General features: G+C 38.6%; 1 protein-coding gene across 3 annotated transcripts in view; it reads right to left on the minus strand.

Moving 5' to 3' along the window:
• CUNH1orf21 (chromosome unknown C1orf21 homolog) overlaps nt 1–18169 on the minus strand; it is a 262650-nt gene that overhangs the window by 111944 nt on the left and 132537 nt on the right. For all 3 annotated transcript variants that reach the window (XM_019501738.1, XM_019501740.1, XM_019501739.1), the window contains one exon: nt 17063–17154. In XM_019501738.1, coding sequence (XP_019357283.1) covers nt 17063–17154 — 92 coding nt within the window. The remainder of the gene's footprint in view (nt 1–17062; nt 17155–18169) is intronic.

The following is an 18169-nucleotide window of genomic DNA, read 5'->3' on the forward strand; positions in this document are numbered from 1 at the left end:
GGGGTCATACTGCTGGCTTAAAAAGGGCATCACAAACATTATTGTTCTTTCACTGATAAATCCACTGAGTACTACAGCACTAAGGTACATGAGCATTCTTATTCTGTGCAATACATATTACTCATTTTGATGCTTAGTTGAATAATTTAGGCTCTTCTCCTGCAACTCTTACTGCTGTAAGTAATCTTAATTCTTACACTTACTACAGTAAAATTTCTACAAAAGTACTGTTACAAATTTTATAATAAAGAGCTCGAGGGTATTCAGAGAAAAAAAACAACAACACTGAAAACAATTCAGGATAGAGAAAAATCTTTCATATGAAGGGATATTGAAAAGAGTGGGATTGTTTACCTGAGAAAGGAAGCTCCATAAATGCATATAACAAATTAATTGTACAGATGAACAAGGTCAAGAGCTTTTGCTTTCCACACTGCATGATACAAAAACGAAGGGACATTCCATGACATAGGAAGGTGGAAAATTCAAATCTGAAAAGGGGAAATAACTTTCACACGATGCATAATTAAACTATGGAGCTCGCTATCACAGGGTATAGTTAAGACAGAGAACTTAGCAAGTTTTAAAGGAATAAGAACGTATGGCTGAAAGCGATCTTCTGGGTCCGAAAGTAGTCCCCTCCAATAGCAGACAGCAATAACACCTAATCCCTTTCATAAAATGGTCAAGTTCTATCTTTAAAAATTGCTAGATTTTGCTGCCACTAATATAGTGGCAGAAGGAAGGGCTGCTCCAGAGCCTCAGTTACTAATAGTTAGAAACTTTATTTTAAATCTTTGACCTGAATGAATGCATTTATTCTGTTTCACTTTTATGACAATGTTGCCTTTTAGCTTATGTATTTCTTCACTGGTATTTATCCTCAGCTCCTTAAAGAGAGCAGTCTGAGTTCTTCTCAGACTGTATTAAACTAAATAAACTAAGCCCTTTTGGATTTTCCTTCTAAAATAAGATCTCCATTCCCCAAAGTCCTATTTCTAACTATTAGGGATTAGGATAACACATTCATACGGAACAGATAATCCCACATATGCCCGTTGTCAGGCTCCTTGCACTTTACTATAAAGCATCTGGTGCTGGCAACCATCAGAGACAGGATACTGGACTAGATAACGCTAGACATCCTAATACAGTAGAGCAACTTCTATGTAACTAATCAAGAAGTTATCATCAACTGAAATTATCAGATAGGCCAAAATAGTAGCAGTGGTAAAGAGAAGCTTTCAGAGATATTTTGCTTTAAACTGTCTTTATTTTGCAAGCTAATGAACTACTTAATCTTTCATCATATAGATTTAATGCTGATAGGGAAGACTCTGCTTTACTTTATAGTCTTGCTGAATGAAACCCTTATTTTTTCCAACAGGTTACCAGTGGGACATGTGTCACGTATGTACCTGTGCTGTACTGCCTTGCTCCTGGAAAGGATAGCTTTAATAGGGGTAGAGAGAGTCTGAGGGGTTCTGTGGATTGAGGTCTTAGGTAGCTTCCTCTATACTCTCTCTGCCTCCCACCAGCTTTTCCCAACCTTTCCATTTCTTTTTTTTTTTCTGCTCTTCCACCTCCATCTGCCCCCACTAGCAACTAGAACTGTCCTCTGTGTACAATGACAGTCGCTAATGACTATTGGAAGAATTGCAGGTTCTGTGTATAACTCAGCAAAATTCATAGATATGAGATGCCGACTGAAAGGCAGGTGATACAGAGGTGTGAGATATTTGACACCTGGCAAATCACAGTACAAGTAATGTTCTTCATGCACCACAGGAAAAAAATCATTGAAAACCAATGAATAACATTTGCAAATATCATCATCTTCACACACATACACTCCAGCCTAAATTCTGGATGATCCCTCCCTTTAGAACTGGTAATGGGTATGAGACTCTATTCATATCTATCAAGCTTCTTGGTAAATTGCTTCCACACAGACCTTTTACGTACAATCTTAAAAATATGTAACAGGCGTATTCATGAAAGTGACACACTGCTGCAGGAGACATAATACACTTGTAAGAACAGAAAACATGATTCAGATAAAAGGCAACCAACGCCATGCCACTACATCCTTTGCTTAGCAATGTGGTCTAAGGTTTGGAGTACTGGGGAGTGTAAATGTACAACCTGCAGATGATTTTACTGAGTATTTAAAGGCCTTCTTATTTAGTTTAGCTTTGAAAGAACCAGTCATATAAGTTCCTAAGGAAAACTGTTTTGCAGCTAAAAGAGGATGATGCCCTCAACAAGTCAAAACAAAGATGAACTGACAAGTCCCAAAACCTGCACTTTGCATAAGAAGAATGTGCCTGAAAGCAAAGGGAAAAAACCCCCCTCTTAATTCTGACAAGTTCCAGTTATACTAGTAGATTAACAAACTTTTCCAAACTATAAATTGGCACATTGCATTGATCTGTGCCCAGATAATTTTCCTTTTCCAGGTGCAACATTACATTCTAATCCACACAAACACACTCCCAGGTAGATCATTACAGCTGCAAAATTATGTACTCACAGGCTGAAGAAGTGAAGTTGGCTCCCACAACTTTAACTTTACCTCTACATGCATATGCATTAAGAACTAATGTAATCCATATGCCAACTGGCAAATAAATACTGTTTCACAATCAATACACCCATTTTTTTACAAGGCTAAGCACAGACAGTCAAAAAGCCGGAGGCTGAATTGACTCAAGCTTCACAGGTTAGTCTAACTTGCGTAGACTGAACCAATAAGCAAGTGAACAGACATTTGCTTTTGATTCTAGAAATGCAGCCACATGCTTGAGGTGGCTGAGGCCAAAGGCCAGGAAAGGGCACTAAAACATGGTTTCTTACTCAGCTGTAGCTTGGGCCAAGGCTAGCTCTCCCACTCTACATTGGGGGGGGAGGGGGGACTGTTTGCAGGGAAGGTGTAAAGTATCATGGGATGCTGTGGAACTATGAGTTAACTTGAATCTGGAGGGGATCTGGGACAGAAGTTCAATAAACCAATTTAACCTAAAACAGTGAAGTCTAATACCACATCCATCCAGGTTTATCTTGAACTGGTTTCAGTCATTTTGAAAGAGGTTTATGCGCACTGAACTTCTGTTGTGTTACAAATTTGAACTGGTTTCTGATGATGTATACCAGTTTATGTATAATTTCTGTCCTTAGCCAATGTGCCTCAGCGGTACAAGTCCTAGCCCACCTGAAAGGAAGTTCAGACCAAGTCCTAGACCAGTGGTTCTCAACCTTTTTTGCATCAGAACCCATTTGTAAACATTAATGGCCAGTCTGTACCCAGTGTCCCTCACTCCTGACCCACTTCCCCTGGGGCAGGGGGTGGGTACGTGGGGCACTGGGGGACCCCAAGCAGCCCCTTGCAGGCTAGAACTATGACAGCCTGCAAGGCAAAAGCCACAGTTTCCTACATGTTTCTCCTTTAAAGGAGAATCCATTTTTCAAGTTTGTTGATCCATTTTTACAGTTTGTTTCTGACCATTCCTTATATTCTTGTGACCCATGGGTTGAGTAACGCTGTCCTAGACTGTCCCTGCAATGTTTTACAGTGGCACAGGGATCAAGGGGAGGCTACTGCCATCAGAGCTCTGATTCAGAAAGGTGTCTCTTTTCAGGACAGTGTTTCAGCTTGTGCGAAACAGTAAGCATGGGCTGAAGCCCTGCTGAAGTCAATGGAACTTGTATGCATGGGTCCAAGTATGTGGGGGCCCAAGGGCCCTGGCTCCCCCAGGGAAGAGGATTGTCACCTGAAATGCATAAAACTTTCCACACAAAAAGTTGGTGCTTATGGTTGCATGTATTTAAGCAGGCACTGATAAAACCCACATGCATTCTGTACTGGAGCAGCAGGAAATGACTGAAACAAATTAACCAGAAACCTTCCATTTTTCCAGGTAAACTGATGCCATGCCTCTACTTTTAAAAACATTATGTATGTGGAATACTTTTTCTCTTCTATTATTCCCAAACAATGGTATTCAATCATATAATAACATTAACCAGAGAACAAGGTAGGTAACTTGGCCTACCCACTGCTCTAAGTGGCTTTCCCCCTATGAGAGCAGGCAGGAAGAGCCCAGGTTGTATTCTGGCATGCAAAAAATAATGGGGAAACCAGGAATCACACCAAAGGGCAGGGGGAAAACAGCCAGGAGAGAGGGGCCTGACTCAGCCAGCAGCTGCAGTGCTGTTATTCCAGTACAGTAACAGCAGGGTTTGCTGCTAACACTTTACTTCTGTGACTACAGATGGAGTTGTATTCTTTTGCTGGTGACTCTGGATTATTTCAGGTATTTCTGCATGTATTTATTCCTGTCCATTCTTGTCTACACTCCTGTTTCAGCAGAATTTTAAAAAACGCCTATCATGCAACTCACTGAAAAGCTGGTGTATGCATGTTGTGATTGGAAATGGAAACAAATCAGTGATGCCAACTTTCCTGGTTCTAGTGCGAGTATTATTACCCAAATATTGAGTAAGTCCCTCAATATTTGGAGTTTTTCTTAAAACTTGATAACAATTCTCCATTGGGGCTCCAACATTAGCCTGCAAGTAGAGAGACCTCCTCAAATTATTATTTTATTTAGATTAGACTGTTTTTGGTAGGGAAGAGAAGTCTGTGATTTTTTTTTAAATGTGTGGGGTTAGTAACACCAGAACATGCATTTGTTTATTGCCAAATGCACAGCAGGAGGAATGTCTATCCTCCCTGCCCACAAGTCATTTTATAAAAACTATATGAACATACAGCTGTGTGTAATACTTAAGGCCTGGTTCAGCGCATACAGAAAGTACATACCTCATCCTACTGAAGTAAATGGAAAATATTTGCATGCTTAGTCAGTCACTTACTTATGTATCTTACTGCACTATAAAGTGCAAACTTTCAGGAATACTAGCTAGTGAGCCAGACAAAAATTTGGATCCTATTAATCTTAATAGCATGGCTCAGTTTTTCTAATAGTTGCACATAAAAAAAATGCACATTTACTCTAATACTGTATTTACTCAAATCTAAGTCAACCCTGAATTTAAGATGACACCCTATAATTAATCTCTATATATGTAAAATGTACCATTTTAAAACAAATTTTCCAGGTATAGAATCTAATTATTGGAGAGTTGTCTTAAATTTGTCCCCCCTTCTATTAGTACTGCAGAGACTACAGTGGCTGGCAGGGGCAGGTGGCCCCCTTGCCTTCTGCCCCCCACTGCTCCCCCCTCCAGCCTTCCTGCCCCCCTGCCCCTCAGTCTCTGCCCACCCCACTACAGTCTCTGCCCCTTCTCTCCCCAGTTCCCTGCAGTCTTTGCTGCCTCCCCCCTATACCAGCTTCCCCTCAGTCTCTGCCTCTTTCCCTTCTGCCCCTCTCTCCTACCCACTGTTATCAAATGCTGCTCAGCTCTGTTCCCTCCTGGAGCACAGCATGTGAAAGCACAGCCCTTGCTGGGCCATGCAGCAGTGGCAGCGCTAATTGGCCACGAGTTTCCCTGTACTCTGTGCCTGGCAGGGAATCCAGCCTCAGCTGGAGCTGAACTGTGTCTGACAGTAAGCAGAGGGCAGAGGGGAGAAGGAGGGACAGAAGCTGCAGTGGGCAAGTGAAGGTTGGGCAGGGGAGATGGCACAGGAGGCTGCTCTGGGTCTGATTCTAGTCCTGACCCAGGCTCAGGGTCAGTCAGAGCTGCAGCAGCCACCTGCCCCTTGCTCCCCTCCTTTGTGCACAAATGTAAGATGAGTTTTTCCCCCCATGCTGAAAGTGGGAAAAATCCTGGTCTTAGATTTGAATTAATATGGTATATAGCAGTCAGACAGATAAGTTCATAATGGACATATTCAAGCGGAGATTGCACATGCACACATATCTATTCAGGGTACACAAACAGGTAATTCCAACTTGGATGTACATTAGAAAACTTTTGCCTAAAAGGCAGGGACACTTGGACTATTCATACCTGTTTGAAAACATTATAGCATGGATTTAGGTAACAAGACAGTGGTAACTTCTAAACATTCTTTTAGAAAATAAACCATGATTATAAAATGGAGCTTACCCACTGGATTGTATCAATCAGGTATGACTATAAGAATCAGCTGCCAGTCATTCTACATTAACAGATGGCACTGAAAGTAGTAATGTTGAAGAGACATTATATTTAGTTTCAAATTTTGACATCTCATAATAGTAGGAGTGCTCTGACATGATCTGACATATTTCAGTCAGAGTGCAACAGTGTTTAAAGCTCACACAATTTAGTCTTGAGGTGGGATTTATGGAAACTCTTGCTTTGCAAAACTAATTCTAAAAGTGACTGACAGTGAAAGAATTATTGAACTAGGTCCTCAAGTGGACTGCAACGGAGTTATGTGGTTTAAACCATGTGAGGATTAAAAAACGGTTCTTAGTGTCCTGTGCATTATTGCTCACTATTGACAGTGACCTTGTAAATGAGGCTCTTTTCCTGTTTCACAAATGGCTCTTTGTTCTCTCTGCCTCTCAGAGGTCTTAGCTTTTCCAGAGACAAAACTGGGTGGAACCATGGATAGAAACAGTCATTAAAAAAAAAAGGAAAAGCCTGCCCCCGACAGAAAGCAATTAGTGTCCAGAAGTAAACTAAATGCCTCTCCACTAAGTGTTTAAACAGTACTTGGAAAAGCTCTGGCTGGCCCTGAAAATGCTCCCTTCTTAGAATGATACACAAGAGCTAAGTGTGTGCAAACTTGCCCTGACAGCAGTAACATTCTCTGTAGAAGCTGCTTAATGGAACTGACAGTTTGGACACCCAGTCTATTTGGTCTTAGACAAACTGAACACTTTACGAAGTCATCGTATTTCACAACAACAAAAGTAGAATAAATAAAGGCAGCTAAAGGCTTTACCTGAAAATTATTTCTTCCTTTTTTTCTCCTGGATAAAAGACTAATCTGAAACTGAGTGAACCAAGATGGTGAAAGTGCTAAATGTATAACAATCCATAATTAACTGTAACTTCTTTAAATGGTTTATTTTACAAATTTTAAACAGACACGGCGATAAACATGGCATACGAGCAGGAAAATAAAGGCACTTAAATCATAGGTACATAAGCACAGACATGACTTTGACCCAGTAGGACCAAAGCCCATTTTATAGCCTTAACTACTTTAACTAAGAAATGTTGGCAGACGCATAACTACGTGTGGCTGCTGCATATCTCTATAAAAGTGTGCATAGGGCCACAGGAAGAATACCACTGAGGGTTTTTTGGTTTTTTTTAACATTTCCTCCTTTAAAAATGAGTGAAGTTTTAGTCAAGAAGAAACATGAACATCCTAAGCTGTAAACAGATCAACAATGCTTTGCAAAATGCAAATTTTTGCATAGTGAAGTTTGAAGCCTAAAATTGATACTAATTTAAACCAAGTTATTTGCGTCACAAATCTACATTTGTTCTCATATCCAGATATATTTTCTGGCTTGTCAAAACATTCAGTAATATCATGAATTTATTCTACTTTACATGCTAGTCAAGTAAAGAGAACTGGACACCTCCCTTACCTAAAATTGATTTTATTGGAATTGAGAGTGGGGAAAAGAATATAATACCTAATGTAATAATTTACTTTGATCTATAAATAACATGCAATGACCCATGACTGAAATGAGTTAAACTGACATAAGCTCATTAAAAGAAACCATCTTTTAAAAGAGCATCATAGCAATGCTCAAATAAAATAGGGAATTTTAAATAGGAATATTGCACAATGTGTTTAAAACAACAGACGTCCACAAAAGTATCTTTTGTCTACATTTTAGTTCAGCTCCAAGTGCATTTCTTTTAAAAACAAGTTTAAAAGAATCTATTTATAAATAATTGGAAATTCTCTACTACTTCCTCATCTAATACAGCTGTAAATGGTCTAGCAACAATTCAAAGTCCCCAAATTAGACAAACTGACCTGAAAATCTTGCGAGTTATATTTTTCACCCACATGTGAAAACCTGAAGTCAAAAAGGAGTGGGTGTGAAGGACACCAACCGAGGGTCTGTACCAAGGAGATTTACAAGAAAAAAATCTATTTACTATACTGCTGTGCATTTCCAAGAAGATCACTTTGGGCATGACAAAGTAGCTTATAGCAGTAGTTTTCAACCTTTTTTCATTTGCAGACCTCTTTGGAAATTTTAAATGGAGGTGCAGACCCCTTTGAATTGTAGGTGTGGGTATTCATAAACTTTTGATTGACCATATTCATGTTTCGTGGACTCCTTAGACAGTCTGTAGACCCCCAGGGGTCCACAGACCATGGGTTGATAACCACTGGTCTACAGCAAAAATGCCTTTAACTGATAGCTGAATTTACTTAAGTTGCTTCTATTTTCTTCTTTCCCCCAAATGTGTTATTTAAAAAGACCCCTAAAACCTTGAACATAGTAGAGAAATCTTCCCCTTTGTGAGAGCAGGCTTGAGAAACAGATGATGAGAAGGAGAGATGGCTGATGAAAAACCTATGCAGCAAATGAACGTTACCAAATGGGACCCTACATTACATGATGTATTGTCTAATATGTATAGACATACACCACTATCTTTTGCTACACTGAATGGTCACCATCCTCAAAACACATTCATTTTTACATAGTACCCTCTAACAGCCACTTTACCAAATATACGAACCTTACTCTTACATTTAAGGCAGAAAAATCTATACCAGAGAAACAGTAGAACTTGTAGTGACATGGTTGGACTGGCATAAGCTACAAGGATGCCATGCGTTCTCTTCAGGCATCCCATTCCAGGAGCTCTTAGTATGCTGCTGATCATGCATAGCACTGCCTTTAAATGCCACAGGATTTTGGATTGTTATACCTGTATTGCCCAGCATAGTCCACCTGCCAAATGCATATGTCATATGCCTGTGGTACATGGCACTTTCATTACCTAGTCTGCTCTAATACAGCTTCAAATGGTTCTGCCCTGAAAAGACCATGCTCTTGCACTTGCCAATGCCATTCTATGGGCATTACTAATTCTTGCTGGAGCTGTGCCTGGACAGACTCTAAGGTAGTGATTCTCAACCAGGGTATCATAGCACCCTGGGATGCCCCGAGATCCTTTCAAAGGTGCCACAAAATATTAGTACTGTATTAGTGTGCAGACATGATTCAGAACATAAACCTTGAGATTTCAAAAAGGAATCCATAGTGTTAAAAACATTTTGACCTGCTGCGATCTTTCCGAGTTCTTTGCAACATAAACAAATTGTTCTATTATTTCTCCACAGACAAAAAGCGAGTAAAAACTAAGAGCTGAGGGGTGCTTTGAGTCTAACCAGGAGTCTCTCGAGTTTATTCAAGGGTACGTTGAGTCTAAAAAGGTTGCAAATCATTTCTCTAAAGTCTGGTGGTCCAGTAGATAATAGTGCAAGGTCTTGTCACCTGTGTAAGGAAATAAGGAGTTTGTCTTCGTGATCTTCATTTGTTTTTTCAACTTTTAAAATTTGATTCCCAAGCTACTTATTTTGCCTTGTGTTGTAGCTGAACAAAGTATTTCTCCCACCCCACAGTTCCTTCTACAACCCCAAGATAGGAGTGGTCCAGGGGCAAACCACCTCTCCAGTAAGGGATGCCATGAAGCTCAATGCCTCTCCTTCTACCTGCAGTCACAGAACATTACAGCCTGAAGGTCTGGGTGATAGAGCATGTGGCAAAATTGGGAGGCTTTACCTTGGAGGGAAGTAATTTGCTTTGCAGAAACTCTGTTTTCTTTTTCAGATCTCAGGAATATGCCGTTAAGACAGTGTTTTAGTGCTGTGTTGCACTGGGGGCTTTAAATCTGTAAACTGAGGATGGTGAGAGTAGGGTGCAAGGCAGGGCAGAGAGCAGCCACAACCTGTATGAAGCCATGTTAGGTACATAAACCAGGATTCTGATCTTTTGAAACTAATCACTAAAGCAGGAGCACTGAGAATGCACTCTGAGGACCAAATGATGTAGTGCAATTGTTACTGTCAACGTTTGCAACCAAATGAGACACTGAAGGGCCAAAAACAACACGAACACCTGGCTGCTGGTGGTTGTAATTTTCTGTGTGGACAAAGACTGTGTGCATCATAGGGTCAACACAGCACACCAGCATTTTTCATGGCAGGCAAAGCAAAAATGTCTCCTTCAGTTCAAATAAGAGAAGGCTCTGGTTTGTAAATGAAAGTTGCTCAGTTCTACAGCATACCTAATGTTTTTCTGTAACATACCATGACTGTAAAGTTAAAAAAAATGCAGTAAGAAAGTTAACTCTCAAATCTTAGTATAGCAATACTCAGTATTTATAGAATACTTGCATTTATTAGTACTTAGCCAGCACACTTTAACCTATACCTTTGTACTTCAAAGTGGTGATAAATAGAAATTTAAAACAGTAATCATCAATGCCTTCAGCCAGTGAGCACCATTAAAAAATACCAACTTTAACTGCACTGTGGTGTTTGACTTTGTAGATGCGTTTTCAATAAACCCTATTTCCAGAAAGAAAAAAAAAAGAAAAAAAGAAAAACAACCCCCCCTCAAATACGACAATAAAGTTAAACAAAGTGACTGGTACCTCATCAAAGCAATATCCAACGCAAATAATTAAATTAAATCCCCTGTAAGCATAAATTATAAATATAAATTATTTAATAATACAGAAACATAAATATCAATATCGTTATATTACATTTGCATATAATATACAAACTATGTTTATATATTTAAACATTTACATGATCAACATTTAGAAAATTTAACATTATGTGTTTATCAACATTTTAATAGATGCCTTCAGTGACAGTTTTCTTTTATTTTTTATTTTTAATGCAATTTAGCTCTTTCCTTGATAATATTTATTTTTAACGTAGCCACTGATAAGACTAACGATAAAGTAGAGAACAATGAAAACTAATGTTCCAAACTATTAAGTAGGAATGACATATGATTTTGCAGATCCAACTGAGCAGGGAATATGGTCTAATATGTTCAAAATATAACCTAGAAAGAATAGCATTTGTTTGGATGATACAGTACATTTTCAAAAACAGCAGGGGAAACTACTAAATACTGAAAGAAACCTTATTTTGTTCCCTCATGAAAGTCCAAGTGAGACCAGCAAGGAAAAGGTGTGGAGGCAACTGTCTTTCAATTTTCTCCAAACTCCACTGTGACCTTGTCCCAGCTTTCACCTGTAACTTTCCTGCTTAGTCTGAGATTGAGCTTTCCTCAAGTCAAGATGGACGGTTATGCCATTTTATGATACGCTTGGATGATACCGTGTACTAATTCCAGCAAACATTCCTTAGTAGCAATAAGTATAGCAAGCATAGATTTCTGCAAGCAGAAGTTACAAAGAAAGAAAATCCAGGTAGCAAAGCACACAAATTATTGAATTAAACTACTCACTACAAACAAATGCTTCTATAATTATTTTCGGTTTTCAGAAGAATCAGCAATGTAACACGCAGCTTCAAATAAAAAGCAACTTAGCTTATTAAGTTTGGGAAAACAATGCTAAGATATATGAATAGAGCACACCTTATTTTACCTTTCTCAGTAGTGAAACTGCACAATGGAATGCCATTAGCACTCCGTGAGTATGTAAATGAGAACAATTAAATTAGTCCTATTATGAATGTTAAATAGGCTGTTATGATTGTACTTTTGTACATCTAATATGTTGTTGTCAAGCTAAACAATGAGTTCTTTCTAAAGTGGAGATTAATGGGTCTTTAGAACTGGCAAATTATGTTATTTATTCCAGTCATACCTGCCCATGGATAGACATGTCTTTGGCAAGGGCTTTGTTAGGCTTTTAAAATATTAACATGTCCTGATTTTATCTTTCCAACCATGCTTTTTTAAAGTAAAGATGAATTGTTACATTACACATGCTAGCTGGCCACTACTTGCTTTTGCTTTTAGCTAGACCCATTAGCTGAGTGAGAATCTGAAAGGCATAGCAATTGATACAATTATTTCCATTTGGGATTACAACTGGTATAAAAACGTTCAACCCTCTGTCATAAAGAATTAATTTAATAAATGAATAATTCACAAACGAATTTAACAGGCGAGTGAATTAACTGAGCTTATAAAAGACTAATTAATTCATTCAGTGACAGGTAAATGACATTATTGGCCAGATTTTAAGTTTGGTGCAAACTTCTAGCACAGCTCAATTGCATATATGGACAAATCAAATGCCTTAATGTACAAACAGTCACTTTAGGGGCTTAGCTGGCTAGTATGTGTACCTATACTTACACAAAGTTATGCATAAACTGCATCTTCACAGTAAGAATCAGGCCCATATCCTAGCAGTGGGTTCATGGACAAATTCTCAGTAAGAATTCACTTCCACCACTCACTCTCACATTGCTAGATTCAAAGTGCATATAGGAATCCTGCACAGCTCACCCTTTTCAGTAGGTTACAAATGTACTGCGGTTTGAGGAGGTTTGGTTAACGGAGCACCTACCTCAAGATTCTCCCACTAAGTACAGCAGGTCTCATTTTCTGTTATGGAGGAGATATACAGCCAGGTTGTCTGGGAAAAGGAAGAGACAGGAATCTAACACAACCTCTGGGTTACAGGCCTGAGTGATGGGAAAGGTTGGTAGTGTTATAAACGGTAACAAAAATGAAGGTGGGTGAGGAAGGTTTAGGAAAAGTGAGGATTTCAAGTTTAGCCAGATTAAGTTTAATATAATAGCAAGGAACATATGGGAAGATGTCAACGAGAGAGATCAAGATGCAGGATTGAAGATGACTGATCAGGAATTGTGAGGTAGATCTGTAAATCAGAAGTATCCAAAGACAGTAACTACAGGCCTATGAGACAGTGACATGAAATGGGGTCTGCAAGGACAATGCAGCTGAGAAAGGAGGTACATAACATTTGCAGTGCATGTTAGGGGAGATGAGACTGCAGGGATGATCACGGTAAGAAGGTGAATTAGGGTGACATCCACAAAAGAGAAATGGACAATAAAACAAATCTCAACTGGTTTTAATAAAACGTTAGGATTGCTTCAAATCTATTAGATAAGTGAACTCTCCATTAGTCCCATAAGGCTCAGGCTTTGCCTGAAACAAGGTTTCCATTTCCACCAAGTACAGAAATTTGTGGAGGTCAATTCAGATTCAAAATGGCCGCCCAATTTAAACTTAGCTTGTCCCCGTGCTGACATTATACTCACAGACCCAGTCTCAGTAACCAACAATCAGTCTAAACCTGTAACTGTACAGAAGTTCCCTACATGCAAACCAGTCTAAAAACAGCAGAACCCCATTTAAGATAAACCTGGATCCATGTAGCATCAAACTTGTTCAATTTAGGTTAAACCAATGCGTGGAACTTCTATACACGTTCCAAGCGCAGCCCTGGGGCTGGGAAAACCCAGCCACTGGCCCCGGCCCCAGCCCCAGGGCTGCTCTTTTCACCCCTCTCCCCCACATCCCGTCCCTCGCACTGGGCTATTTTTGCCCCCTCTCCTCCCCATGAGCTCCTTGTTTGCCTCCCCTGCCCCTCGCCCCTAACCAGCAAGCCCTCTCAAGCCCCATCCCACAAGCCACTGTAGGTGCAGCTGCTTTTATCAGCATTTGCTGCTGCTGGAGCCAAGCAAGTAAATCCTGTGGGCGAAGGGGTGGGAGGGATGGGAATGTGTTTGCGGGGGAGGGGGAGGAACCCCACCTCACCCCACCAATGGGTGATGCCTGCCCCGCCACCCGCTAGCCCCTCATCCTGACTTACCTGTCCGGCACCCATTTTGAATCAATTTAACCTCCCCCTAATGCCCCTGAATGCATAAACTTATGTCAGCTTTTGAAGCTTTTTTATAACTTTGCTTTTACATCAATGATTTTATAGTGGTCGGCACACAGAAATAGTATATGTGCCCTGAAAGTCTGTTTCAGTCAAATTTTGTTCCCCAATGAAGTTCTGAGTCCCACTTGACTAATGAGACTGCTTGCAAGAGAACTGTCAGGGCATGGATCTGTTCTACTCTGATTCTCCTTTTTTAGCTACGGTTACTGTAACTGAAACACGGACCTGATCATCAGAAATAAACATCTGGGATGGTCCACAGGCTCAGGGTATAAACTCAGAACCAGTCAATGTTTGGCACCACCTCTTATGCACCTGGACAGCCTTTTACTTTTCTATGACTGGAGATCACAACACAATGGGACACAGAGGTAGCATTTCACAGCAACTAAATGAGGAGGAAGGGCAAAGTAGGAGATTTTAAGGGAAACTCGAGATGCTTTTCAAAAGTAAAAGAGCTTGATAAACTAGGACAACTCCCAAAATTAACACTATTATGACACCAAAAAAATTAGATGCTAGCTGACAATAGGTAACTCAAAAGCAGAATCACTTAAATTGAATTAATACAGACTCAGTTATGTAACCTAAGATAACTGAAAAATACAACAGAGCTCAAGCTACACACCTTCATTTGAGAAGGAGGTGGATTTGGGAATCATAGCAAAACAGCTCAAATGCGGGATTAAGAAACAAGAAACACCACAGCTTGATGATCGCCCCCATGACCTTTTCTTGCTTCTAAAATTTCGGATCTCTACAAATATCTGATGAAAAGTCAGGATTTTGTAATTTACTGGCAACATTACAAGGATTAGGAGAACTAAAGCCTGATTGATAGTTGTCTTAATCCATTTTCTAAACTATGAATTTAACATGTTTACTACAGGGAAAGAAGTTTAGTAAAACCTTTAGAAATCAAAAATGTCAATGATTTGACTATTTCCTGGATTAGCAAACTGAGTACATTTACAGATGTCATCTTTCTTTAATGGAACTAAGATGGAAAAAATTAAAAAGATTGTTTTTGAATATGAAAACTTTTTTTCTATTTTCTTTTTAAAAATGTCTTTCAAGTATAAAACATCCTTTCTGATTAAAGACCTCCAACATCTTTTGGAGGTTCCTATAAAGTAAGAAGCAATAACACTCCCTCACCCTTGTATTTAAAACTCATTTTTCAAAATAACTGCCATCCCTCACAAAAACAACCATCAAAACAATATACACACCCCAAAGCATCTTTCCTCAAAGATCTCTCTTAATAAGCATGTTCATTAAAATAAATAGATATTGCAACAAGAACACATTAAACAAAGTTTAAAATATCTCTGACTAGTTTTTAAATGCAACACACGACCTAGACATTTAAAAGTAACTCAAGCTGTTCCAAATTCTTCCCAATTGTCATTCATATGAAATCCTGCTTTCTTGAGTTTTGCTAGCTTAGTGCTGGAATCCAGTTTAGAAGTAAAGTCCCTTGAATCTTTCAATTTTATTCAATCAAAGCCAGATATCAGTGCTCATCTTATATTTGCCAATAAAAACCCAGTAACTCCCAAACTAGAGATAATTCTTGCAGCAGAACTACCTAAAAGTAGCTGAAAAGCAAACAAACATGCTTACATTGATGATAACGCCGAATACACCACAGACGCTGCTAGAAAAGGTGATGTTCTCAGCAACATCTTGCTGCACGCTAAAAGTTGTGCTCTTTAAGGGAGCATCAGCAATTCAAAACTGCAAACTCTATCTATCTATCTCTGGAGTATATGTATGTGTTATATATGGATATGGATATTATATATCTATATCCGTGTGTGTACATATATCCATATCCGTGTGTGTATATACACACATACACACACACACACACACTGATATCTATATATATCTATATATATCTATATATATCTATATATATATATATGTAGTCTGGAGTAGAGACAACAGAGAAATGATATTCTGTGCTATTCTGTGGCCTTCAAGCAGAATATAAGTTACCTTGCAGGTTCCCATCAGAAAGCAAACCGTGCTATTTACTAGCATAATGCATCTGCAACCTTGTACTACAAGCTCCAAAATATATGCCTGACAGACAAATGGACATATTGTAGGTGGAGGTGCCTGTAGTTCACTTCTGCAGTTTGTCACCACAAGCAATACAAAAGAGGCTGATGTTCCCAAAAGCCACCCAGTTATGGTGAGGGGCAAATCCACAGCTAATATAAATGGTCACAAATCCATTAACTTCAGCTTGGGATCCTCCCTTCAGTTTTCCAGGTAGAAAAAAGCATCTACCTGAAAAAAAAGCTCAGCTGAAGAAATGGGACTATACACATTCAATGTAGCTTATGCAAATTACATTACTATAAAACTTCTTTGAGCAATTTAACTAGATCACAAAAAAGTGTTATTTTGAGCTTTCAAAAAGGAAAAAAGACTTCTGACAAGTCAGCCTGAAGCAAGTCACCAACATCTGTTTTCTATGCCGAATCAACCGAAGTGAAGTAATAACAACAGTAACAACTTTGGTGGATCGTAGTTTCTTTAGGTTTTAGTGGAGCCATTATGGCTCCACTAAAACCTAAAGAGGTATGCTGACAGAACAAGAGGAAACCTAATTTTAGTTGGTTCTAATTTTAGTTTTATACACACATAAAATCTTAAGTAGAATACAGGTTTAAGGATAAAAATCAGAAAATATTTAACCTAGTGCAAAATTACTTATGAATGATCCACGTGACTTGCATTAAATTACATAACTCTTTCTTTCCCAGGCTTCCTGACTTTACATATAACAAAATTCATAGAAGAAAAGTATAAAATAAATCATGATGTCTACCTGAAGTGATTTCTTTAATACCAATACATTTCTAATTTACAAAAAACTCCTCTGGATAGGGACAAAGTTATTATGGCCTGCCCATATACCTATTTGCAAAGGTGTGGATACAAATACTGTTTGTGCTGCAGCACTTACCCCCAGATCAACTACAAGCTAATTCAAAAAGACAAGCAGGAAAAAAGTAATATTTTGCACCTACCATTCAAGCAATATATAGAAGTGATATAGATAGCAGTGACATTTTCAAGAGAATCCCCTTGAGATGTGCAAGCTGTAGTTTGAATGTATGGCACACTGTATATTACAAAAGCATGATCATGTTTATTTCATTTAATGAGTGATGATTTCAGTCCTTACCAAGTTTTCTTGATTCCTGGCTGCTATTTTCTGATCATCTTCTCCATTTTTCATGTATTTGACTTCTTCCACTGGTTTGATCCTGTACTCATCTAAGTATCAAGAAAAAAAAAGAAACAAATGTTTTATAACAGTGCCATTCAGGAAGTAGGGAAAAACAAAACAAAACAAAAAACAAACCCCAGCAGATAACTAAAAAAACACCAACAAACAAAAACGTGCTGCTTACTATCAACCAACCCCTAAAGAAGATAGATCTGGATTATGTTTGAATTTGCAATTTCCACCTAATACCCACCATGGAAACAAATCATACAAAAGAAGACTTTAGTTAACGCAAAGAAAATGGCAATTCGTTTTCAGTAGGCTCTGGGACCTGATGCACCAGATGCGTGTCCTAAGACTCATTGATTCTATGATTCTATGACTTCATTTAAGACCAAATTCCTGACTCTCAAAACAGATAAAAGCATGTGTTTAACTTTCTGTATTTTTAATTCAACTAATTTAAATGAAAGTTTGATCTGCCCTTCAGAAATGGTTCAGTAGCTATCTTCTCCAACAAAACCCTGAAGCATGACCAACAGATGTAACCAAAGGTGGGCAAGAACTACTCTTCATGACCACCCTTATTTCTTTTTTGACATGTCCCATTTTAAATTAATTCCACTGTCCTTACATTTTTTCAGTTTGTCCTCTTTAACATCAAGCAAGTTGTACATGTGCTACTGACTGAGGAGTTTGCTTATATACTCACTGCATTGAAAAAAAGGATCCGAGAGACAATGCTTACAAAATGAATGTCACATTTAAGTTAAATTTGCAAAAAGAATGCTATTTTACCCAGTCCCATGAAAATATATTTCTATATTACCTTCCTAATATGTATAAGCTAGCTGTTTTTTCAAAATATGATTGGAAATAGCACTATTATATTTTAAATGGGGATAGGAGAAAAAAGTAACACTAACTGCAATTATATGATGAATTCTGGGGGAGGGGGGTAGAAAAACATTTTTTTGTTTCTCTTGCCAGTGAAAATTCTAAACCAACAGAGCCAAAAAAAAAAAAAAAAAAAAAAAAAAAAAAAAAAACCCTTTTTTTTTT

Source organism: Gavialis gangeticus, unplaced genomic scaffold (assembly GCF_001723915.1).
Source record: "Gavialis gangeticus isolate Ggan-Ray unplaced genomic scaffold, GavGan_comp1, whole genome shotgun sequence".
In the NCBI taxonomy this organism is placed as follows: domain Eukaryota; kingdom Metazoa; phylum Chordata; order Crocodylia; family Gavialidae; genus Gavialis; species Gavialis gangeticus.